This window comes from Papio anubis, chromosome 12, assembly GCF_008728515.1.
Source record: "Papio anubis isolate 15944 chromosome 12, Panubis1.0, whole genome shotgun sequence".
Classification (NCBI taxonomy): Eukaryota; Metazoa; Chordata; class Mammalia; order Primates; family Cercopithecidae; genus Papio; species Papio anubis.
In genome coordinates, this window is record NC_044987.1 from 111,173,801 (window position 1) to 111,193,467 (window position 19,667).

A 19,667-nucleotide genomic window follows, 5' to 3' on the forward strand; every position below is an offset into this window, starting at 1 on the left:
ACGCACCTTCCGCCTCAGGTCCTCCGTGGCTGCCGTAGTCGGCTGGCCGTGAGGCTAGGAGTTCCCGGAAGTGCCCGGGCAGCCGGTTTCCGGTGCAGGTGGGGAAAATGGCGGTGTCCACAGTGTTCTCGATTTCATCGCGGGTGAGGAGAGAGAACGTTCTAGCGTCCGGGGCGGGCGGCAGCGCGGATTACGCTTTGTCTTCTTCTGTGGTCTCTATCTTGGGGAGCGTTCGTCTGCCCGATAGCCTAGGGCAAGGGCAGGCCCAGGGAGAGGCCGATTCTGCAGCTCAGGAAATAAAGGTCGCTTCCATTCTTTGGTGAGCCTACTGTGTGCCGGTCTGGAAATAACTGCTTAAACGATAAGTCATCGTCCAAGACTCAATTCACCTCTCACCTACGTCGCAGGCGGGGTTAGCCCAACTTCCTCTGGACGCCCCTTCTCCCCATTCTTTAGTCTTTAATGCCTTTCGTGGTTTCACATAGTATCTTGAGCTCTGTTTTGTTTATAACGGACATATAATAATTGTACGTGTTTATGGGGGTACAGTGTAATGTTTTAATACATGTGTACGTTGTATAATCAAATCAGCGTAGTTAGCATGTCCATCACCGCAAATCTTTATCATTTCTTTGTGGTGATAACTTTTCAAGATCTTTTTCTAGCCATCTTGACATACACAGTACAGTGTTACTAGCTGTAGTCACTCTAATATGTAATAGAGCACTGGAACTTATTCTTTTTTCCTATCCTGCTGTTACAAAGTAACGAACTTTGCCTCTATCTTCCCCTCCTACCCCCATCCTTATCTTTGTTCTTTTTTTTTTTTTTTTCCTATAGACCCAGGGACTTGATCTTTATTCTTTTTTGATGTAGGCGTTTACACTATAAACTTCCTTCTTAGTACTGCTTTTGTGGCATCTCACAATTTTGTATATGTTGGGTTGTAGTTTGTCTCAGGATGTTTCTTTTTTGTTTGTTTTTTGTTGTTTTCCTTCTTTTTTCTTTTTTTTTTTTTTTGGAGAGACAGGGTCTCACTATGTTGCTCAGGCTGGTCTCAAACTCCTAGCCTCAAGTGATCCTTCCGCCTCAGCTTTCCAAAAAGTTCTGGGATTACTGGCGTGAGCCACCATTCCCGGCGTGTCTCAAGATATTTTCTAATTTTCCTTTTGATGTCTTCTTTGACTCATTGATTATTCAAGAGTGTGTTGTTTAATTTCCACATATTTGTGAATTTTTCAGCTTTTCTTTTGCCATTGATTTCCAGGTTTTAATAAAATGTCTCTTGTACAGCATATAGTTGAATCTTTTTTTAGAAATTCATTCAGCCATTTCATGTCTTTTGATTGGGGAGTTTATTTTATTTTATTATTATTATTAAATTTTTGAGACAGAGTCTCGCTCTGTTGCACAGGTTGGAGTGCAGTGGTGTGATCTCAGCTCACTGCAAGCTCTGCCTCCCGGGTTCATGCCATTCTCCTGCCTCAGCCTCCCGAGTAGCTGGGACTACAGGCGCCCGCCACCATGCCCAGCTAATTTTTTGTATTTTTAGTAGAAACTGGGTTTCACCGTGTTAGCCGGGATGGTTTCGATCTCCGGACCTCGTGATCCGCCCACCTTGGCCTCACAAAGTGCTGGGATTATAGGCGTGAGCCTCCGTGCCTGGCCTGGAGTTTAATCCATTTATACTTAAAATAAATAGCGGCCGAGGTGAGTGGATCATGTGAGTCCTGAAGTTCGAGACCAGCCTGGGCAACATGGCAAAACCCCTTCTCTACTAAAAAAATTTACAGGGGTGGTAGTGCACACCTGTAGTCCCAGCTACTTGAGAGGCTGAGGTGGGAGTGAGTCTGAGAAGTCAAGGCTGCATTGAGGTGTGATTTTGCAACTGCACTCCAGCCCGGGCATTAAGAGTGAGACCTTGTCTCAAAAAATAAATAAAATAAAATAGGGAAGTACAATTATCCCTTTGTATCCATGGGATGACTGTTGTAGGACCCTCTGTGGATATCAAAATCTGCAGATGCTCAGTCTCATATAAAATGGCATAGTAGTTGCATATAATCTACACATATCCTTTCTTTTTTTTTCTTTCCTTTTTTTTAAAATTATACTTTATGTTCTAGAGTACATGTGCACAACGTGCAGGTTTGTTACATGTGTATACATGTGCCATGTTGGTGTGCTGCACCTATTAACTCGTCATTTACATTAGGTATGTCTCCCCCACCGCACACATCCTTTCATATGCTTTAAATTATTTCTAGATTACTTATAATACCGAAAACAATGTCAAGACTATGTAAATACTTGTTATACTATATCTCAGTTGTTTTTTAATTGTTGTATTATTTGTTATTTCTTTTGAATATTTTTGATCCACGGTTGAGTGTGCAGTTGGTTGAGTGTGCAGTTGGTTGAATTTGCAGGTGTGGAACCCACAGATATGGAGGGCCAACCGTGCTTGCTGTTGCCATTTTGTAAACTGTTCTCTGGCTTACAACTTTTTTGCTCCTCTTTTCCACTCTTGTCATCCTTTATATTTCATTGACTTTTTTTTCTTTTTGTAGTCACATAGTTTGAGAAATGAATTTCTCATTTCCTTGTATGTCTTACGCAGGTATTTCTTTGTGGTTACCACGTGGCTTATGTAAAACATAACAATCTGTTTTGATTGATAACTTAATTTCCATTGCATACAAAAACTCTGCTCTTTTATGACCCCTTTTATGTTATTGGTGTCACAAATTACATCTTTTTATATTGTCTCCATTAACAAATTTTTATAGTTATTTTTATACTTTTGTCTTTAATTTCTATACCAAAATTAAAAGTGATTTACATACCATAGTTACAGTATTACAGTATTCTGTACTTGTCTATATATATATACACACACAGATATATATATATATATATATTTTTTGAGATGGAGTCTTGCTCTGTTGCCAGGCTGGAGTGCAGTGGCACGATGTTGGCTCACTGCAACCTCCACCTCCTGGGTTCAAGCGATTCTCCTGCCTCAGCCTCCTGGGTAGCTGGGAGTGTAGGTGCGTGCCGCCAGGCCCAGCTAATTTTTGTATTTTTAGTAGAGATGGGATTTCACCATGTTGGCCAGGATGGTCTCTGTCTCTTGAATTCGTGATCCTCCTGCCTCGGCCTCCCAAAGTGCTGGGAGTGTAGGTGTGAGCCACCACATCCAGCCCTGTATTTGTCTATATATTTACCATTACCAGTGAGCTTTATGTTTTCTTTCTTTTTTTTTTTTTGAGACAAAGTCTCGCCTTGTCACCCAGGCTGGAGTGCAGTGGCGTGATCTCAGCCCACTGCAACCTCTGTCTCCCGGGTTCAAGCAGTTCTCCTGCCTCAGCCTCCTGAGTAGCTGGGATTACAGTCGTGTGCCACCACACCCGGCTAATTTTCATATTTTTAGTAGAGACAGAGTTTCGCCATGTTGGCCAAGCTGGTCTCTAACTCCTGACCTCATGATCCGCCTGCCTTGACCTGCCAAAGTGCTGGGATTATAGGCCGTGATTTTCTTTTGTTGTCTAGTGTCTTTCCTTTTCTACTTGGAGGACTTCTTTTAGCATTTCTTGTAAGGCAGGTCTAGTGGTGATGAACTCCCTAGCTTTTATCTGGTGAAGTCTTTATTTCTCCAACGTTTTTAAAGGACAGCTTTGCCAGATATAAGTATATTGGGTTGGCAATTCTTTTCTTTCAACATCTTGAATTATATTATCCCACTCCTAGCCAGCAAGGTTTCTGTTGAGAAATCTGATAGTCTTTTGGAGGCCTTCTCATATGTGGTAAGTTGCTTTTTCTCTTGCTGCTTCCAAAATTTGTCTTTGACTTTTGACAGTTTGTTTTTGGAAAGATAACTGTCTTTAACTGACAGGATATAAAACATGAGCCAGAGAAGCATACAATTATTTTTCATAAATTTTTTTTAATGTCTTAGAAACCTTTATTCTTAGAGTTTTGGGGATTTTGTTGTTGTTATTGTTGCTCTATCTAGGCTGCATTTTTTTGTTGTTGTTGTTTGAAATGGAGTCTCGTTCTGTTGCCCAAACTGGAGTACAGTGGCCCGATCTCAGCTCATTGCAACCTGTGCCTCCCAGGTTCAAGTGATTCTTCTGCCTCAGCGTCCTGAGTAGCTGGGACTACAGGACACCATGCCTGGCTAATGTTTGTGTTTTAGTAGAGATTGGGTTTCACTGTGTTGGCCAGGCTGGTCTTGAACTCCTGACCTCAGGTGATCTGCCCGCCTCAGTCTCCCAAAGTGCTGGGATTACAGGCGTGAGCCACTGCGCCCAGCTATTTTTTATAATTAGAGAGCTATTCCTGCCTGCAAAGACAAATATATTCCAATAGAAATTTCCGGTGATAATTTATTTAACGCCACTCGTAACAGTGTCACACAATTCCCTGGAACTATGTGACAGCCATTATTGTTTCTTGTATGGAATGCTGCCTTGATACTAACAGGAAAAAAAGGGTGAAATTTGGCTAAAATAATAAGACATCCCAATTATTAGAATAACTACCTTGTACTGATGATGATAGTCCTCCCCATCCGCATTTATTTCTGTAGAAATTACTCAACCATGTTATTTTAGTACAGAAAGTAGGAATCTCTGCCTTCAGTCTGCATCAGAATCTCTTAGAGGGCTGTTAAAAATTCATTCACCAAGGCCCAGTCCTAGAGATTCTGATCCAGAATGTTTATGGTGGGGCTTGGTAATCTGAATTTTCATTGCATGCTGTGTTAGTTTACTGGGGCTGCTATAACCTGTGTGGTTTGAAAAACAGAAATTAATTTTCTCATAGAAATTTCTAGCCTGGAGGCTAGAAGTCAAGAGCAAGGTGTTGGCAGGTTTGATTTCTTTTGAGGCCTCACTCTTTGGCTTGCAGATGGCCACCTTTTCACTGTGTCCTCACATTTCTGTGTGCATGCACATCCCTGGTGTCTCTTTTCTGACTTTAAAGAGAGAGGGTCTTGCTTTGTTGCTCAGGTTGTAATTTAACTCTTGGGTTCAAGCAGTCCTCCCACGTCGGCCTCCCAGGTAGCTGGGACTACAGGCACAGGCCACTGCACCCAGCTTTTTCTGACTTTTGACAGTTTGATTAAAATATGTCTCAGTGTGGACTTCTTTGGGTTCGTGCTAATTGAGATCTGTTGGACTTGAATCTGGATGTCCACTTCTTTCCCCAACTTTGGGGGTTTTCAGCCATTATGTCTTTTTTTTGAGATGGAGTCTCACTCTGTCACCGAGGCTGGAGTGCGAAGGCACAGTCTCAGCTCACTGCAACCTCTGTCTCCTGGGTTCAAGCAATCCTCCTGCCTCAGACTCCCCAGTAACTGGGGTTACAGGCATCCGCCACCATGCTTGGCTACTTTTTGTATTTTTAGTAGAGACGGGGTTTCGCCATGTTGGCCAGGCTGGTCTAGAACTCCTGATCTCAGGCGATGCGTTCACCTCAGCCTCCCAAAGTGCTGGGATTACAAGCATTAGCCACTGAGCCCAGCCAATTATGTCTTCTAATAAGCTTTCCGCCCCTGTCTTTCTCCTATAGGACTCTCATAATGTGTATATTGATCTCCTTGATGGAGTCCCTAAGGCTTTCTTCACTCTTTCTCATTCTTTTTTTTTTTTTTTTTTTTTAGGAAAAACCCTTATTTCAAATGACTGGTCCTTGAGTTTGCTGACTCCGCTGCTTGATCAGGTCTACTATTGATCTTCTCTAGTAAATTTTTGTGTTTATTTTATTTTATTTTATTTTATTTTATTTTATTTTATTTTTTTGAGATACAGTCTCGCTCTGTCGCCCAGGCTGGAGTGCAGTGGCGCGATCTCGGCTCACTGCAAGCTCTGCCTCCCAGGTTCACGCCATTCTCCTGCCTCAGCCTCCCTATCAGCTGGGACTACAGGTGCCCGCCACCACGCCCAGCTAATTTTTTGTATTTTTTATTAGAGATGGGGTTTCACCACATTAGCCAGGATGGTCTCCACCTCCTGACCTCGTGATCCATCCGCCTCGGCCTTTCAAAGTGCTGAGATTACAGGCATCAGCCACCGCGCCCGGCCTAATTTTCAAATTTTTATATATTTTTATTTTTTAGAGACGGGGTCTCACTGTGTTGCCCAGGCTGGTTCTCGAACCCCTGAGCTCAAGTGATCCTCCAGCCTCAGCCTCCCAAAGTGCTACAATTATAGACGTGAGCCACCATGCCTGGCCTCTAGTGAATTTTTCAATTCAGTTACTGTATTCTTCAGCTCCAAAATTTTCATTTGGTTATTTTTTAATGTTTTCTGTCTTTTTATTGGTATTCTCATTTTGTTCAAGCATCACTTTCCAAAGCTCATTGAACATCTTTATTATGACTAGTTTGAATTCTTTATCAGGTGATTCATATACTTCTGTTTCTTTAAGGTTCGTTTCTGGAGATTTATTTCATTCCTTTAATTGGACCATGTTTCCCTCTTTATTCATGTACTTGGTAACTTGTACTGGTGATTTCTACATTTGAAAAATCATCTGTCTCTCCTCGTCTTTATACTGGTGATTGGCCTTCACCAGTCAGCATGGATAGAGATTCTGAGGGCCTCTCGATCCTTTCCTGAGGATGTGTCTTTTCTGGACTTGTGGATGTAAATTCCCAATGAGAGGGACTTGCCGGTTTCCTTTTGCAGGAGCTCATAATTTCTTGCTCCCTCTAGTGTCTGCCTGTGATACTGCAGTTTCTCTGGAGCTGCTGCAGTCTCCCAGCTGTCTTCTTTGGTGGCCTCCAGACTTTTAGAGTATGCCATGTCCCATCAGTGCCCCAAGCTGGGCAAGACAAAAACCAGTCCCTCTGGTAGCTTCTCCAAAAGACAGAATGTTACAAGGGTGTGGTGGCTCGCGCCTGTAATCCCAGCACTTTGGGAGGCCAAGGTGAGTGGATCACCTGAGGTCAGGAGTTCGAGACCATCCTGACCAACATGGAGAAACCCTGTCTCTACTAAAAATACAAAATTAGCCGGGCGTGGTGGGGCATGCCTGAAATCCCAGCTACTTGGGAGGCTGAGGCAGGAGAATCGCTTGATCCTGGGAGGCGGAGGTTGCGGTGAGCTGAGATCACGCCGTTGCACTCCAGCCTGGGCAACAAGAGCGAAACTCAATCTCAAAAAAAAAAAAAAAAAGTCAGAATGTTAGATGCACACTCCACTCCCCCTAACCCTGGGAGAGGCCACTGGGCTGTATTGGCCTTTCTCTGCGGTTTCAGGGAAGCTCTGGATCAGCAGCAAGCCACCAGGCATTTAGAGTGTGCTAGATCCTTTCAAGTGCTTAGAGACAGAAACCAGTTCCCCAGGGAGCCCCTGAAAAGCTAGAATGTTGGATGCACACTGCACCTCTTTCCCTCCCTAGGGAGAAGCTGGGAGGTGGGAGTTTTCTCCTGCTTGTTCTGCACTGAGCCAAGGATGAGTGATGAGGGAGTGAGTGCTTGCCAGTCTAAACTGTCACCTTTGTTCTCCATGGTTCTTTGTTCTCCCTCAACCTGCTGCCCTTTTCTGTCAGTACTTAGATTCAAACAAAACAGAAACCTGATCCCCCCCAAAGGTCCGAACATTATACATACTTTTCAGTCTTCTCTTTCCATCTCAGGTAGAAGCTAGGAGCTGGGGGTTATCTCATGATCATGCTTGGGCAGGGAGGGGAGAGACTGGCATATGAGTGCTACAAATTGTTCTGCTGGCTTTGATGCAACTGGTTTTGTGCTCACCTGGGGAGCAGGAGCCTCTCACTGGTTTCTGGATTTCTCATAGGGAATTGGTTTGTTTGTTGCTGTTGGCTCAGTGTCTCCATCAGGGGAGGAAGATCTGGGGTTTCCTACTCCACCATCTTCACCTCTTGCTGAGGTCACCACCTTGACATCATATCTTGATAGTTTATCCACTTCTCTGGATTGGGAGCCTTTGGGGGATTAGGGATCATGCTGTCTCTGTGTGCTCAGGATTTGACACAGGTGAGTGAGTAGAGTATAAACCATACAGTAAGAATTTTAAGGGAGTGCAAAGGAAGGAAAAATTGTTTCTGCCAGCATAGTTTCTGGAAAGGAACTGGTTAAGGACACATTTGCAGTTGGGACTGCATTTTAATTCTAATTGCAGTTACTATTTGGATGATTTGGGGTGAGTTTTTGAACCTTCCTGAGCCTCTCTTTCCTTGGCTGTAAAGTGGGGACAATATCAGCATAATTTCTTTTTTCGGGGGGCTAGGGTCTGTTGCCCAGGCTGGCATGCGGTGGTACGATCACAGCTCACTGCAGCTTTGACCTTCCCAGGCTCAGATGGTCTTCCCACTTCAGCCTCCTGAGTAGCTGGGACTACAGGCATCATGGTGGGACTACCCCACTTTGACTAATTTTTGTATTTTTTGTAGAGACAGGGTCTCACTATGTTGCCCAGGCTGGTCTCGAACTCCTGAACTCAAGTAATCATGCTCACGTCAACATCCCAAAGTGCTGGGATTATAGGTATGCGCCGCTATGCCTGGCCAGCAGCATAATTTCCTCATGACTAAATGTGATTGAATGCATTCAGCACCTAGTAAGCATTGAGTAAATGATAGTGATGATAGTTGTCATTACTGTAAAGATGTTTGTGGTTTGTTCTTTTCAGATGCTTGCTCTGTCAAGGCACAGCCTGTTGTCTCCTTTGCTCAGCGTGACATCATTCAGACGCTTCTACAGAGGTGACAGCCCAACAGATTCCCAAAAGGACATGATTGAAATCCCTTTGCCTCCATGGCAGGAGAGAACTGATGAATCCATAGAAACCAAAAGAGCCCGCCTGCTCTATGAGAGCAGAAAGAGGGGAATGTTGGAAAACTGCATTCTTCTTAGGTATGGGACTAGGAGCCTTTTTTTTTTTTTTTTAAATCAGGCAGCCTCCTGAGCCAGAGTAGGTTCAGAGAGACTCCCGGGAGTAGGATTCTTGGTGTCACTTCTCTTTTATTAGACATAGCCTTCTCAACCTCTTCTTCTTTTTCTCTTTCTTGTTTTTAGCCTTTTTGCTAAAGAACACCTGCAGCACATGACAGAGAAGCAGCTGAATCTCTATGACCGCCTGATTAATGAGCCTAGTAATGACTGGGATATTTACTACTGGGCCACAGGTACTGGGCACGATAAGCAGCATAATGTGAAAATAGGCTGATTTGAGTCTAGAATTGTATCCTAGATAATTTTTTTCTTTCTTTCTTTCTTTTTTTTTTTTTTTTTTTTTGAGACTGAGTTTCTCTCTTGTTGCCCAGGCTGGAGTGCAATGGCATAATCTCGGCTCACCGCAACCTCTACCTTCCAGGTTCAAGCGATTCTCCTGCCTCGGCCTCCTGAGTACCTGCGATTACAGGCATGTGCCACCACGCCTGGGTAATTTTGTATTTTTAGTAGAGACGGGATTTCTCTGTGTTGGTCAGGCTGGTCTTGAACTCCTGACCTCAGGTGATCCACCTGCCTCGGCCTCCCAAAGTGCTGGGATTACAGGCATGAGCCACCGTGCCTGGCCTATAATTTTTTTCTTTTATTCATGAAGTAGACACTCAACCCAAACACTGTTCAAATTTTTGTTAAGTGTATAAAATTTGTAGTTTTTTTTTTTTTTTTTTTTTTTTTTGAGATGGAGTCTCGCTCTGTCACCCAGGCTGGAGTGCAGTGGCCGGATCTCAGCTCACTGCAAGCTCCGCCTCCCGGGTTCACGCCATTCTCCTGCCTCAGCCTCCCAAGTAGCTGGGACTACAGGCGCCCGCCACCTCGCCCGGCTAGTTTTTTATATTTTTTAGTAGAGACGGGGTTTCACCGTGTTAGCCAGGCTGGTCTCAAACTCCTGACCTGGTGATCCACCCGTCTCGGCCTCCCAAAGTGCTGGGATTACAGGCTTGAGCCACCGCGCCCGGCCAAAATTTGTTTTAACAGTTAAGGTTCTTTATTTGTAAGACAGAGTAGAAACTTGTCTGTCTCACTTAAGCAAACAGGAGTTTAGTGGAAGGGTATGTGACGCTCACAGTGTCAAAGGTTGAAGAAGAACCATGCTGGAAATGGAATGGAATCAGACAACTAAGTCTGCATAGCCAGAGCTCCTCAATAGTTTCATTCTGGCCGGGCGCGGTGGCTCATGCCTCTAATCTGAGCACTTTGGGAGGCTGAGGCGGATGGATCACTTGAGGTTAGGAGCTTGAGACCAACCTGGCCAACACAGGGAAACCTCATCTCTACAAAAAATACAAAAATTAGCCGAGGAAGGTGGCGGGCACCTGCAATCTCAGCTATTTGGGAGGCTGAGGCAAGAGAATCGTTTGAGCCTGGGAGACAGAGATTGCAGTGAGCTGAGATTGCACCACTGCACTCCATCCTGGGCAACAGAGTGAGACTGTCTCAAAAAAAAAAAAGTTTCATTCAGACACAGCCTTTATGAGGAATGAATTCTAACTGTGTATAGTTAGGATTAACTTTGGCTATGAGTAAAAAAAAATCCAAAACAATAATGGCTTAAACCAGGTAGAACGGTCTTTCTCATGACGGAAGTCCAGAGGAAGGCACACTCCAGAGCTCACAGAGGGGCGTCAAAAAGTCATGGGTCCAGGTCACCCCAACTTGCTGCTCTTTCATCCTAGCATGTATTGTCTACTTCTTGATGCAGGACAGCTGCTGGAGCTGTCCTGTTCACATTTCAGCCCAGAAAAAGTGTGTGGAAGTGCATACCCCTCCTTGGTAGATCCCGCTCAGGAAATTATCCAGCATACTCCCACTTATTTGCCATTGGCCACAGCTTAGTTACTTGGCTACATCTGACCATAAGGAAAAATAATATACTCTATTCCATCTGCCCCGCTATGTTGGAGATTCTGTTATCGATGAAAATTGGATATTAGGGGATGTGTCATTCATTTCTGCCACACTCTGCAACTGCTGTTTTTGTGTCTCAATATTTGTATCAGAAATGATACAAAACTCCTGCCTCCCAGGAGTTTGAGAACAGCCTGGCCAGCATGACAATACCCCGTCTCTACTAAAACTACAAAATATTAGCTGGGTGTGGTGGCGGGTGCCTGTAGTCCCAGCTACTCAGGAGGCTGAGGCAGGAGAATCGCTTGAACCTGGGAGGCAGAGGTTGCAGTGAGCCAAGGTCAGGCCACTGCACTCCAGCCTGGGCAACAGAATGAGACTCTGTCTCAAAAATAAATAAATAAAACTTTTAATATGTTTTTTCTGTAATAGGTAAATATAGATAGTAAGCTTTTTCTGTAATAGGTAAATATAGATAGTAAATATAGAGAGTGAATATTTTAGGCTTTGCAGGCCATACAGCCTCTCATAACTATTCAAACCTCGACCTTTGTAGCATGAAAGCAGCCACAGACAACGGATAAACAAAAGAATATGTTTGTGTTTCAATAAAGCCTTATTGTGGACACTGAAATTTGAATTTCATACTGTTTTCACCAGTTATGAAATATACTTTTGATTTTTTTCCCCCAACCATTGAAAAATCATTCTTGGCTGGATGTAGTGGCTCACACCTGTAATTCCAGTGCTTTGGGAGGCTGAGGCAAAGGATCTCTTGAGGCCAGGAGTTTGGGACCAGCCTGGGCAACATAGACCCCCTGTCTCCAAAAATAAAAATAAATTAGCTGGACTTGGTGGTGCACGCTGTATTCCCAGCTACTTGGGAGGATCACTTGAGCCCAGGAGTTCAGAGACTGCAGTGACCTATGATCACGCCACTGCATTTCAGCCTGGGCAAGAGTGAGATCTAATCTCTAAAACTCATTCTTAGCTCACAGGGCATAGTTTGCCAACTTCTGTGCTAAGCAAAAGAGGTCAGACTCAGCCGAGCGCAGTGGCTCACGCCTGTAATCTCAGCACTTTGGTAGGCTGAGGTGGGTGGATCATGAAGTCAGGAGATCGAGACCATCCTGGCCAACATGGTGAAACCCTGTCTCTACTAAAAATACTGGGTGTGGTGGCGGGTGCCTGTAATCCCAGCTACTTGGGAGGCTGGGACAGGAGAATCTCTCAAACCGGGGAGTCGGAGGTTGCAGTGAGCTGAGATCATGCCACTGTACTCCAGCCTGGGCAACAGAGCGAGACTCCATCTCAAAAAAAAAAAGAGGTCAGACTCAAAGAGTACATACTCAGTACATAATCGGGCTCAAAGAATGTGATTCTGTTTACATGATAATCTGAAAAAGGCAAAATTTACAGGGACAAATCAGTGATTGCCAGGGTGTTGGACCTGAAGGGAGGGGTTGGTGTTCCACATCTTTACCCACACTTTGTATTATCAGGATTTTATTTTTGTTTTTAGCCGTTCCAAGAAGTATATATTGGTATATCACTATAGCTTTAATTGGCATGTCTGGAATGACTAATAATATTGAGGATCTTTTCATGGGCTTATCAGCCCTTTATGTATATTTGGTGACGTGTCTCTTCAAATTTGCCCCCCCCCCCCCCCCCCCCCCCTTTTTTTTTTTTTCTAAGACAGGATCTCACTCTGTCACCTAGACTGGAGTGCAGTGGTGCAGTCATGGCTCAGTGCAGGCTCCACCTCCTGGGCTCAAGCGATCCTCCTACCTCAGCCTCCATAATAGCTGGAACTATGGGCCTGCACCACCATGCCCAGCTAATTTTTGTTGTTGTTACTGTATTTTTTGTGGAGATGAGGGTTTGCCATGTTGCCCAGACTGGTCTCAAACTCCTGAGCTCAAGTGATCCACCTGCCTTGGCCTCCCAAAGTGCTGGGATTACAGGTGTGAGCCACCATGCCTGGCCAGATTTTCCATTTTGGAAGATACTTTCACTGGATATAGAATTTGAGGGTCACAATGTTTTTTCTTCTGTTAAATAGATATACTTCTACCTCCAGCTCTTAGTGTACAAGATCAGGTAGTCAAGAGTTCCACTGGGTTTGGGCTTTGGTTTTGCTCTGGTTACCTTCGGTGTGTCGCCAGCTTCACATTCCCTCTTGTGTTACCATGTGCTGTTTTCTCATTTCCATAGTTTGTGACCAGGTCTGCTGTATCTTTGTTCCTTTGTGTGTATCTTCTTTTTCTGAATCTTTTCAATAGTTTGTCTTTGGTTTCTAGCTATTTCAATATTATATATGTAGGTATTTATTTTATATTTATCGTGCTTTTGGGTTCTCTGGGCATTTTGGATCTGCGTTTTCATCTTTTATTATTGTTGAAAAATTCTCAGCTATTATCCCTTCAGATATTTCTTCTGCTTTGTTTTCTCCCTCTTTTCCCTCTAGGATTCTAGTTATACTTAGTTAAATGGTTTAATATTGTCCAACAGCTTTTGTGGGGGTTGTTTGTTTTGGTTTTTTGGTTTTTTGAGACAGTCTTGCTGTGTCACCCAGGTTGGAGTGCAGTGGCGTGATCTTGGCTCACTGCAACCTCTGCCTCCTGGGTCCAAGTGATTCTCATGCCTCAGCCTCCTGAGCAACTGGGACCACAGGCACATGCCACCATGCCTAGCTAATTTTTTTGTATTTTTAGTAGAGACAGGTTTCACCGTGTTGGCCAGGCTGGTCTTGTACTCCTGGCCTCAAGTGATCCATCCACCTCAGCCCCTTAAAGTGTCGGGGTTACAGGCGTGAGCCACTGTGCTCAGTCTGTCCAACAGCTTTTGGGTTCTCTGTTTTGTGTTTTTTCACTCTTTTTTCTCTTTGTATATCAGTTTGGGTAATTTGTATTAGATAATATCTCTTGACTTATCTTCCACTAATTCTTTCCTTGATGATGCCAAATCTCATGATGAGCCTGTTGAAATCATTCTGCATATCTGCTACTGTATTTATTTTTAGCATTTCCGTTTGACTTTTGGAGTTTCTAACTCTGCTAGAATTTCTCATCTGTTCATACATTTTGTCTGCTTTTTCCACGGGCGCCTTTAATATTAGTCATAGTCATTTTAAATTCCCTGTCTGATAGTTCTAACGTCTGGGTCATCCCTCAATCTGCTTCTGTTGATTTCTTTGTCCCTTGACAGTGTGTTGTTTTTCCTTCTTTCGTGTATGTGTCTGTAGTAATTTTGTGTTGATTATTAGACATTGGGGTAAGACAGTAAAGACTGAGGTATGTATTTATGCTTACAATTGGGGTGCTTCTGCTTTACTGTTAGTATGGGGATCAAGTCAGTGAGTTGGGAGGTAAGCTCAGCTTGGGTTTTGTTTTTGCTTTGGTTACCTTCATTGCATTACCAGTGTCTAGTGTTAGTTAACATGTGCTTAGGGTGGAAGCTGGCTCTGTCGCCCAGCCATCTCGGCTCCCTGCAACCTCCACCTCCCGGGTTGAAGCGATTCTCCTGCCTCAGCCTCCTGAGTAGCTGGGATTACAGGTGCGTGCCACCACGCCTGGCTAATTTTTTGTAGAGATGGGGTTTCACCGTGTTAGCCAGGATGGTGTCGATCTCCTGACCTCATGATTCGCCCTCCTGGGCCTCCCAAAGTGCTGGGGTTATAGGCGTGAGCCACCGCGCACGGCCTCCAAAGGGTTTCTTCTTTTTTTTTTTTTCTTTTTTTTGAGACGGAGTCTCGCTCTGTCACTCAGGCTGGAGTGCAGTGGCGCGATCTCGGCCTACTGCAAGCTCCACCTCCCGGGTTCACGCCATTCTCCTGCCTCAGTCTCCCGAGTAGCTGGGTCTACAGGTGCCTACCACCACCCCTGGCTAATTTTTTGTATTTTTAGTAGAGACGGGGTTTCACCATGTTAGCCAGGATGGTCTCGATCTCCTGACCTTGTGATCCGCCCACCTCGGCCTCCTAAAGTGCTGGGATTACAGGCTTGAGCCACCGCGCCCGGCCAAGGGTTTCTTGAGAGAAACCCTATTCTACCTTCAGCTCTCAGCCTTCCTTGCATTTCTGTGTCTCAGAGGGAATCTCTGTCCGTGTTCTTGTCATCCCCCAGTGCAGCAGCCTTCCTGTTGCTTTCCACCTGATGCTTGGTTCAGGAGAGGAGAGGTTGGGATGGCACTCTCTGTTGTCCTGGTCTAGCCTTAGTCCCAAGTAGCCCATGTGGTCCTGGGTCTTGGAGCTGGGATTTCTCAGTGATAGGGCCTCTCCCATAGGGGTAGAGGAAAAGAGTCCAGGCTGGGCTTTATGCTTTTTTTTTTTTTTTTTTCCTGAGACGGGGTCTCGTTCTGTTACCAAAGCTAGAGTACAGTGGTGCAATCTTAGCTCACTGCAGCTTCGAGCTCGGCTCACATAATCCTCCTGCTTCAGCTTCCCAAGTAGGTAGGACTAGAGGTGCATGCCACCACACCCAGCTATTTTTGTTTGTTTTTGTAGAAATGGGGTCTCACTGTGTTGCTCAAGCTGGTCTCAAACTCCTGGCCTCAAGCAGTTCTGCCTTGGGTTCCCAAAGCACTGGGATGTGCATTTTTTTGGCCGCATTGGCTTTTCCCCTCCTCCTGGTCTTTATCAATGAGGGAGGTTCTTTCTAGCCTCCTGCTTTCTACCCAGTCTTTGTCAAGAGCACACCTTTGTGAGAAGAACCTGTGAGTGGGTGCATATTCCATTTGTCTGGGGTTTTATTTTTATTTTTATTTATTTATTTTTTTGAGACAGAGTTTCACTCTTGTAGCCCAGGCTAGAGTGCAGTGGCACAATCTTGGCTCACTGCAACCTCTGCCTCCTGGGTTCAAGCAATTCTCCTGCCTTAGCCTCCCGAGTAGCTGGGATTACAGGCGCCCGCCACCACACTTGGCTAATTTTTGTATTTTCAGTTGAGACGGGTTTCACCATGTTGGCCAGGCTGGTCTCGAACTCCTGACATCAGGTGATCCACCCGCCTCAGCCTCCCAAAGTGCTGGGATTACAGGTGTGAGCCACTGTGCCCAACCTGTATCTGTGGTTTTATACACTCATGCTAGCCCACACTTGGCTTTTTTTTTGAGACGGAGTCTCGCTGTGTCTCCCAGACTGGAGTGCAGTGGCACGATCTCAGCTCACTGCAAGCTCCACCTCCCAGGTTCACGCCATTCTCCTGCCTCAGCCTCCCGAGTAGCTGGGACTACAGGCGCCCGCCACTACACCCGGCTAATTTTTTGTATTTTTAGTAGAGACGGAGTTTCACCGTGTTAGCCAGGATGGTCTCGATCTCCTGACCTCGTGATCCACCCGCCTTGGCCTCCCAAAGTGCTGGGATTACAGGCGTGAGCCACCACGCCCAGCCTCCACACTTGGCTTTTAACAATTCATTGCAAATTTTAGTGGCACAGGCCTGCAGTCCCGGCTGCTCTGGAGGCTGAGACAGCAGGATTGCTGGAGCCCAGGAGTTCTGGGCTGCAGTGCACTATACCGGTCAGGTGTCTGCTGTAATAAGCTTGGCATCAATATGTTGACGTCTCAGAAGCAGGTGACCACCCGATTCCCTAAGGAGGGGTGAACCAGCCCACGCTAGAAGTGGAACAGATCAGAATTCCTGTGCTGATCAATAGTGGAACTGCACCTCTGACTAGCTACTGCAGTCTACCCTGGGCCACATAAGGCTGGCCCTGTCTGTATTAATTTTTAAAAAAAATTTTTTTTTGTTTTTTTTTTTGTTTTTTTGAGACAGAGTCTCACTCTGTCGCCCAGGCTGGAGTGCAGTGGCTGGATCTCAGCTCACTGCAAGCTCCGCCTCCCGGGTTTACACCATTCTCCTGCCTCAGCCTCCCGAGTAGCTGGGACTACAGGCGCCCGCCACCTCGCCTGGCTAGTTTTTTTTTTTTTTTTGTATTTTTTAGTAGAGACGGGGTTTCACCGTGTTAGCCAGGATGGTCTCGATCTCCTGACCTCGTGATCTGCCCATCTCGGCCTCCCAAAGTGCTGGGATTACAGGCTTGAGCCACCGCACCCGGCCAAAAAAAAAAAATTTTTTTTAGCTGAATTTCTTTTACCCATTTGTATGATGTCCAGTGTCTCTTATTCCTGTGCCTGCCACAGGTGAGCAAGTACACAGCTCTCGTTTCTCCTTTGAAGGGCCTCTTTTTCCTTAGGTTTCATCTGTTGGGTTACCCTGTGACCTCAGCTCTCTGATATCTTTGAGAAGAGTCATGATATTTGTAGTTTATGTGGCTTTTTTTGTTGTTACAGTGAGTGTGATATTCTTTCCAACTTTCTGCATTCTTAGAGGAAGCCAAAACCTCTTTGATCTTATTTTGATTGTCACATGAAAACAGAGCCCTCACTAGATGCCAGGCCCTGTGCCGAGTAAGGGAGAATCTGACTTGGTTTTGAGGAATTCTCTCTTCTGGCATCATACCTAGAGTTGGTGGAAGGGTAATTTTGGAGCACAGTTCCTCGGCTTTGGCAGTGGGAGGCTTTGCTTGTAATTGGCATCTTAAATAAGTGTCCCGAGGGTGTAGAGAAAGGTCAGAGGGAGCAGTGCACTGCCAGACCTGCTGCCGTAGACCGAGGCTGACCTTCTCATTCTTCTGATTCAGTATCTTCATTGCCCGTTCACTGAAATCTGGTTCTTTAGGCCCATGACAGTTCTGTGTGCCTCTAATATCCTTCCAATAAATTCCTTTTTGCTTATGTTTACTAGAGTTGTTAGTTTCTGTCTCTTAAAACTGAGGACCTCTAACTGATTGACAAAGGAGAAAGAGGTTTTGTTTCAAGAAAGGTATACATTGCAAGGGAAAACACAATGTCTGGGGAACAATGGAATTGACAAATGCAAAGCAAAGTAGTACGGCTAAGATTGTGCGGGCCAGGGGTCAGCAAACTTGTTCATAAAGGATCAGATAGTAAATATTTTACTTGTAGTCATATGGTCTCTGTTGCAAGTACCCGATTCTGCTGTCGTAACACAAAAGCAGCATGGATAATATGTAAACCATTGGGAGCAGCTGTTCCAATAAAACGACTTGCAAATATAGGCTCCCACAGTTTGCCACCCCCTGGTATAGGCTAACATCGTGTATATTTAGAAGAAGGATGGAGACAGTCTATATATCCATCTGTGGTTCTTGGCCAATGTTTCAAGTTTTAAGATTCTCATACCTGAGCATTGACTGATTATGGCATAATTTTTTCTGCCCACTCTTCTCTTGCAGAAGCTAAACCAGCCCCAGAAATATTTGAAAATGAAGTCATGGCCCTGCTGAGAGACTTTGCTAAAAACAAAAACAAAGAGCAGAGACTGCGTGCCCCAGATCTCGAATACCTCTTTGAAAAGCCACGTTGAGCTGTGCTGCACAGCCTGGCATAGGGGTTCAGTCTGCGGATGGTAACTACTTACGATGGACGTTAGCCTTGGCTTCCAGCTTCTCTTTAGATGCCCAGCTGCCCCACCCCAGACCATTGGTCCTGCCTCAAGTGATGGACACAACCCTTTCCCAGGACATACATGTAAATGTGCAATGTGACTCATTCTCATACTTTTTTGTTCAACTGTGAGCCTCAAAAGTGATTTCTCAGCAATGCTGGCATGCAGGCCTTGCCTGGCTGCTATCTCTAGAGGAAGTCTGCCACGAGAGGGCGCTGCAGGCGAAGCAATTGTGCTTGCTCATTGCCTCAGCCCAAGTGTACTCAAAGAAAAGAGGCAGCCAGCTGTGCGTGCGATAAGGAAAGCCGCCCGCCCTCCCTGCAGCTCCCTGCCCTCAGTGGCCCAGGGTTTTGTTGAAGTGGAACTCCCCACTTCCAACCTGGTATGGCTCCTTCTGCGAAGGGAAGCTGATCCCAGCCTCCTGAGCCAAATCCTTCAAAGGCACAGCAGGCAGAATGAGGGCCACAGGCAAGAATGGCGTAGGCACGCTGCTTAAGAGTCAACATCTTCATCATTGGGCTTTCTTTAAAACATACACTTTGTAAGTTGAAAGAGAATTATTAAAGAATACTGAAAAAAGGAAATTTACAATTTCCCAGCCCTCACAATTAATTTTAATTTTGTCTGTTTTCATATAACCCATAGTCATATGTTTATGGAGTTTTACAAATTCACAATTACAGGTTTTATTTCCATGTAGCACTATAGAAAACTTTCCCCCTCATTCCTACAGTCTTCACAGTTATTTTAGTTGACTAAATAATAATACATAAGAAATAATATATTAGAATGAATTAGTTAGAAGTGTTTTTAAAAGCTCTGTGTGACTTCTGTGTTGCTAGTGGTGCCCTCCCTGGAGGGGTTTTGCCCTCAGAGCTGTAATCTAGGCAGTAGAATCAGTCACCCAAACTGGACCAGGTGCATCTAAAGGTGTTGACCAGAAGGTCGGCCAGATTTGATGAGCAGGTGGTGGGTGATTATAGGAGCCGCACAAGGGAAAGACACACGTACATGTTTCCAGCATTGTTGAGCTGCAGGGTTCCTACAGAGCCACCTCATGGTTCCTGCCTGCCCTTCAGTATCCCTGGCTCAGGAGGAAAGGGAAGAGATGTAGCCTTTACATAATCACAGTAAAGCCTCAGCACTCCTCCAGACTGGTGGTGGTATCTGTATTTTATACATAAGAAAGTGGGCTCAGAGAGAGGAAGTAATTTGTTCCAAGGTCAGGTAGCTATTGAGTCGAAAAAGCAGAATTTAGTATAGCTCAGTCTGCCTCCAAAGCTCCTGAACTGTCTACTAGAACACACTGCTTTACTGCTGGAAATTTAATAGACGTCTCTGTTTGGAGAAGCTGTGGCAAGTTAAACGTG

The 19,667-nt window shown here is 45.0% G+C and overlaps 1 protein-coding gene across 4 annotated transcripts; it reads left to right on the forward strand.

Moving 5' to 3' along the window:
• The first annotated feature begins 10 nt into the window (after positions 1-10).
• On the forward strand, positions 11-18,885 carry SDHAF2 (succinate dehydrogenase complex assembly factor 2). Of its 4 annotated transcripts, none has more exons than XM_003909732.4 (4): positions 11-143; positions 8,661-8,884; positions 9,047-9,156; positions 18,086-18,885. In XM_003909732.4, the coding sequence occupies exons 1-4, from the start codon at positions 108-110 to the stop codon at positions 18,214-18,216; spliced, it is 501 nt and encodes a 166-aa protein (XP_003909781.1). In that variant the 5' UTR covers positions 11-107; the 3' UTR covers positions 18,217-18,885. The 4 variants fall into 4 exon arrangements, with proteins under 4 accessions (XP_003909781.1, XP_009184151.1, XP_009184152.1 ...); XM_009185887.4 differs by having other exon boundaries at positions 94-319; XM_009185888.4 differs by lacking the exon at positions 11-143 and adding an exon at positions 5,667-5,724.
• Positions 18,886-19,667: the final 782 nt, after the last annotated feature.

Bases quoted from the DNA above. Each gene is read 5' to 3' on its own strand.
- SDHAF2 (XM_003909732.4), top strand. From the start codon at position 108: ATGGCGGTGTCCACAGTGTTCTCGATTTCATCGCGG. The intron at 144-8,660 runs GTGAGGAGAGAG...TGTTCTTTTCAG, and splicing joins TGTTCTCGATTTCATCGCGG to ATGCTTGCTCTGTCAAGGCA. The intron at 8,885-9,046 runs GTATGGGACTAG...TCTTGTTTTTAG, and splicing joins GAAAACTGCATTCTTCTTAG to CCTTTTTGCTAAAGAACACC.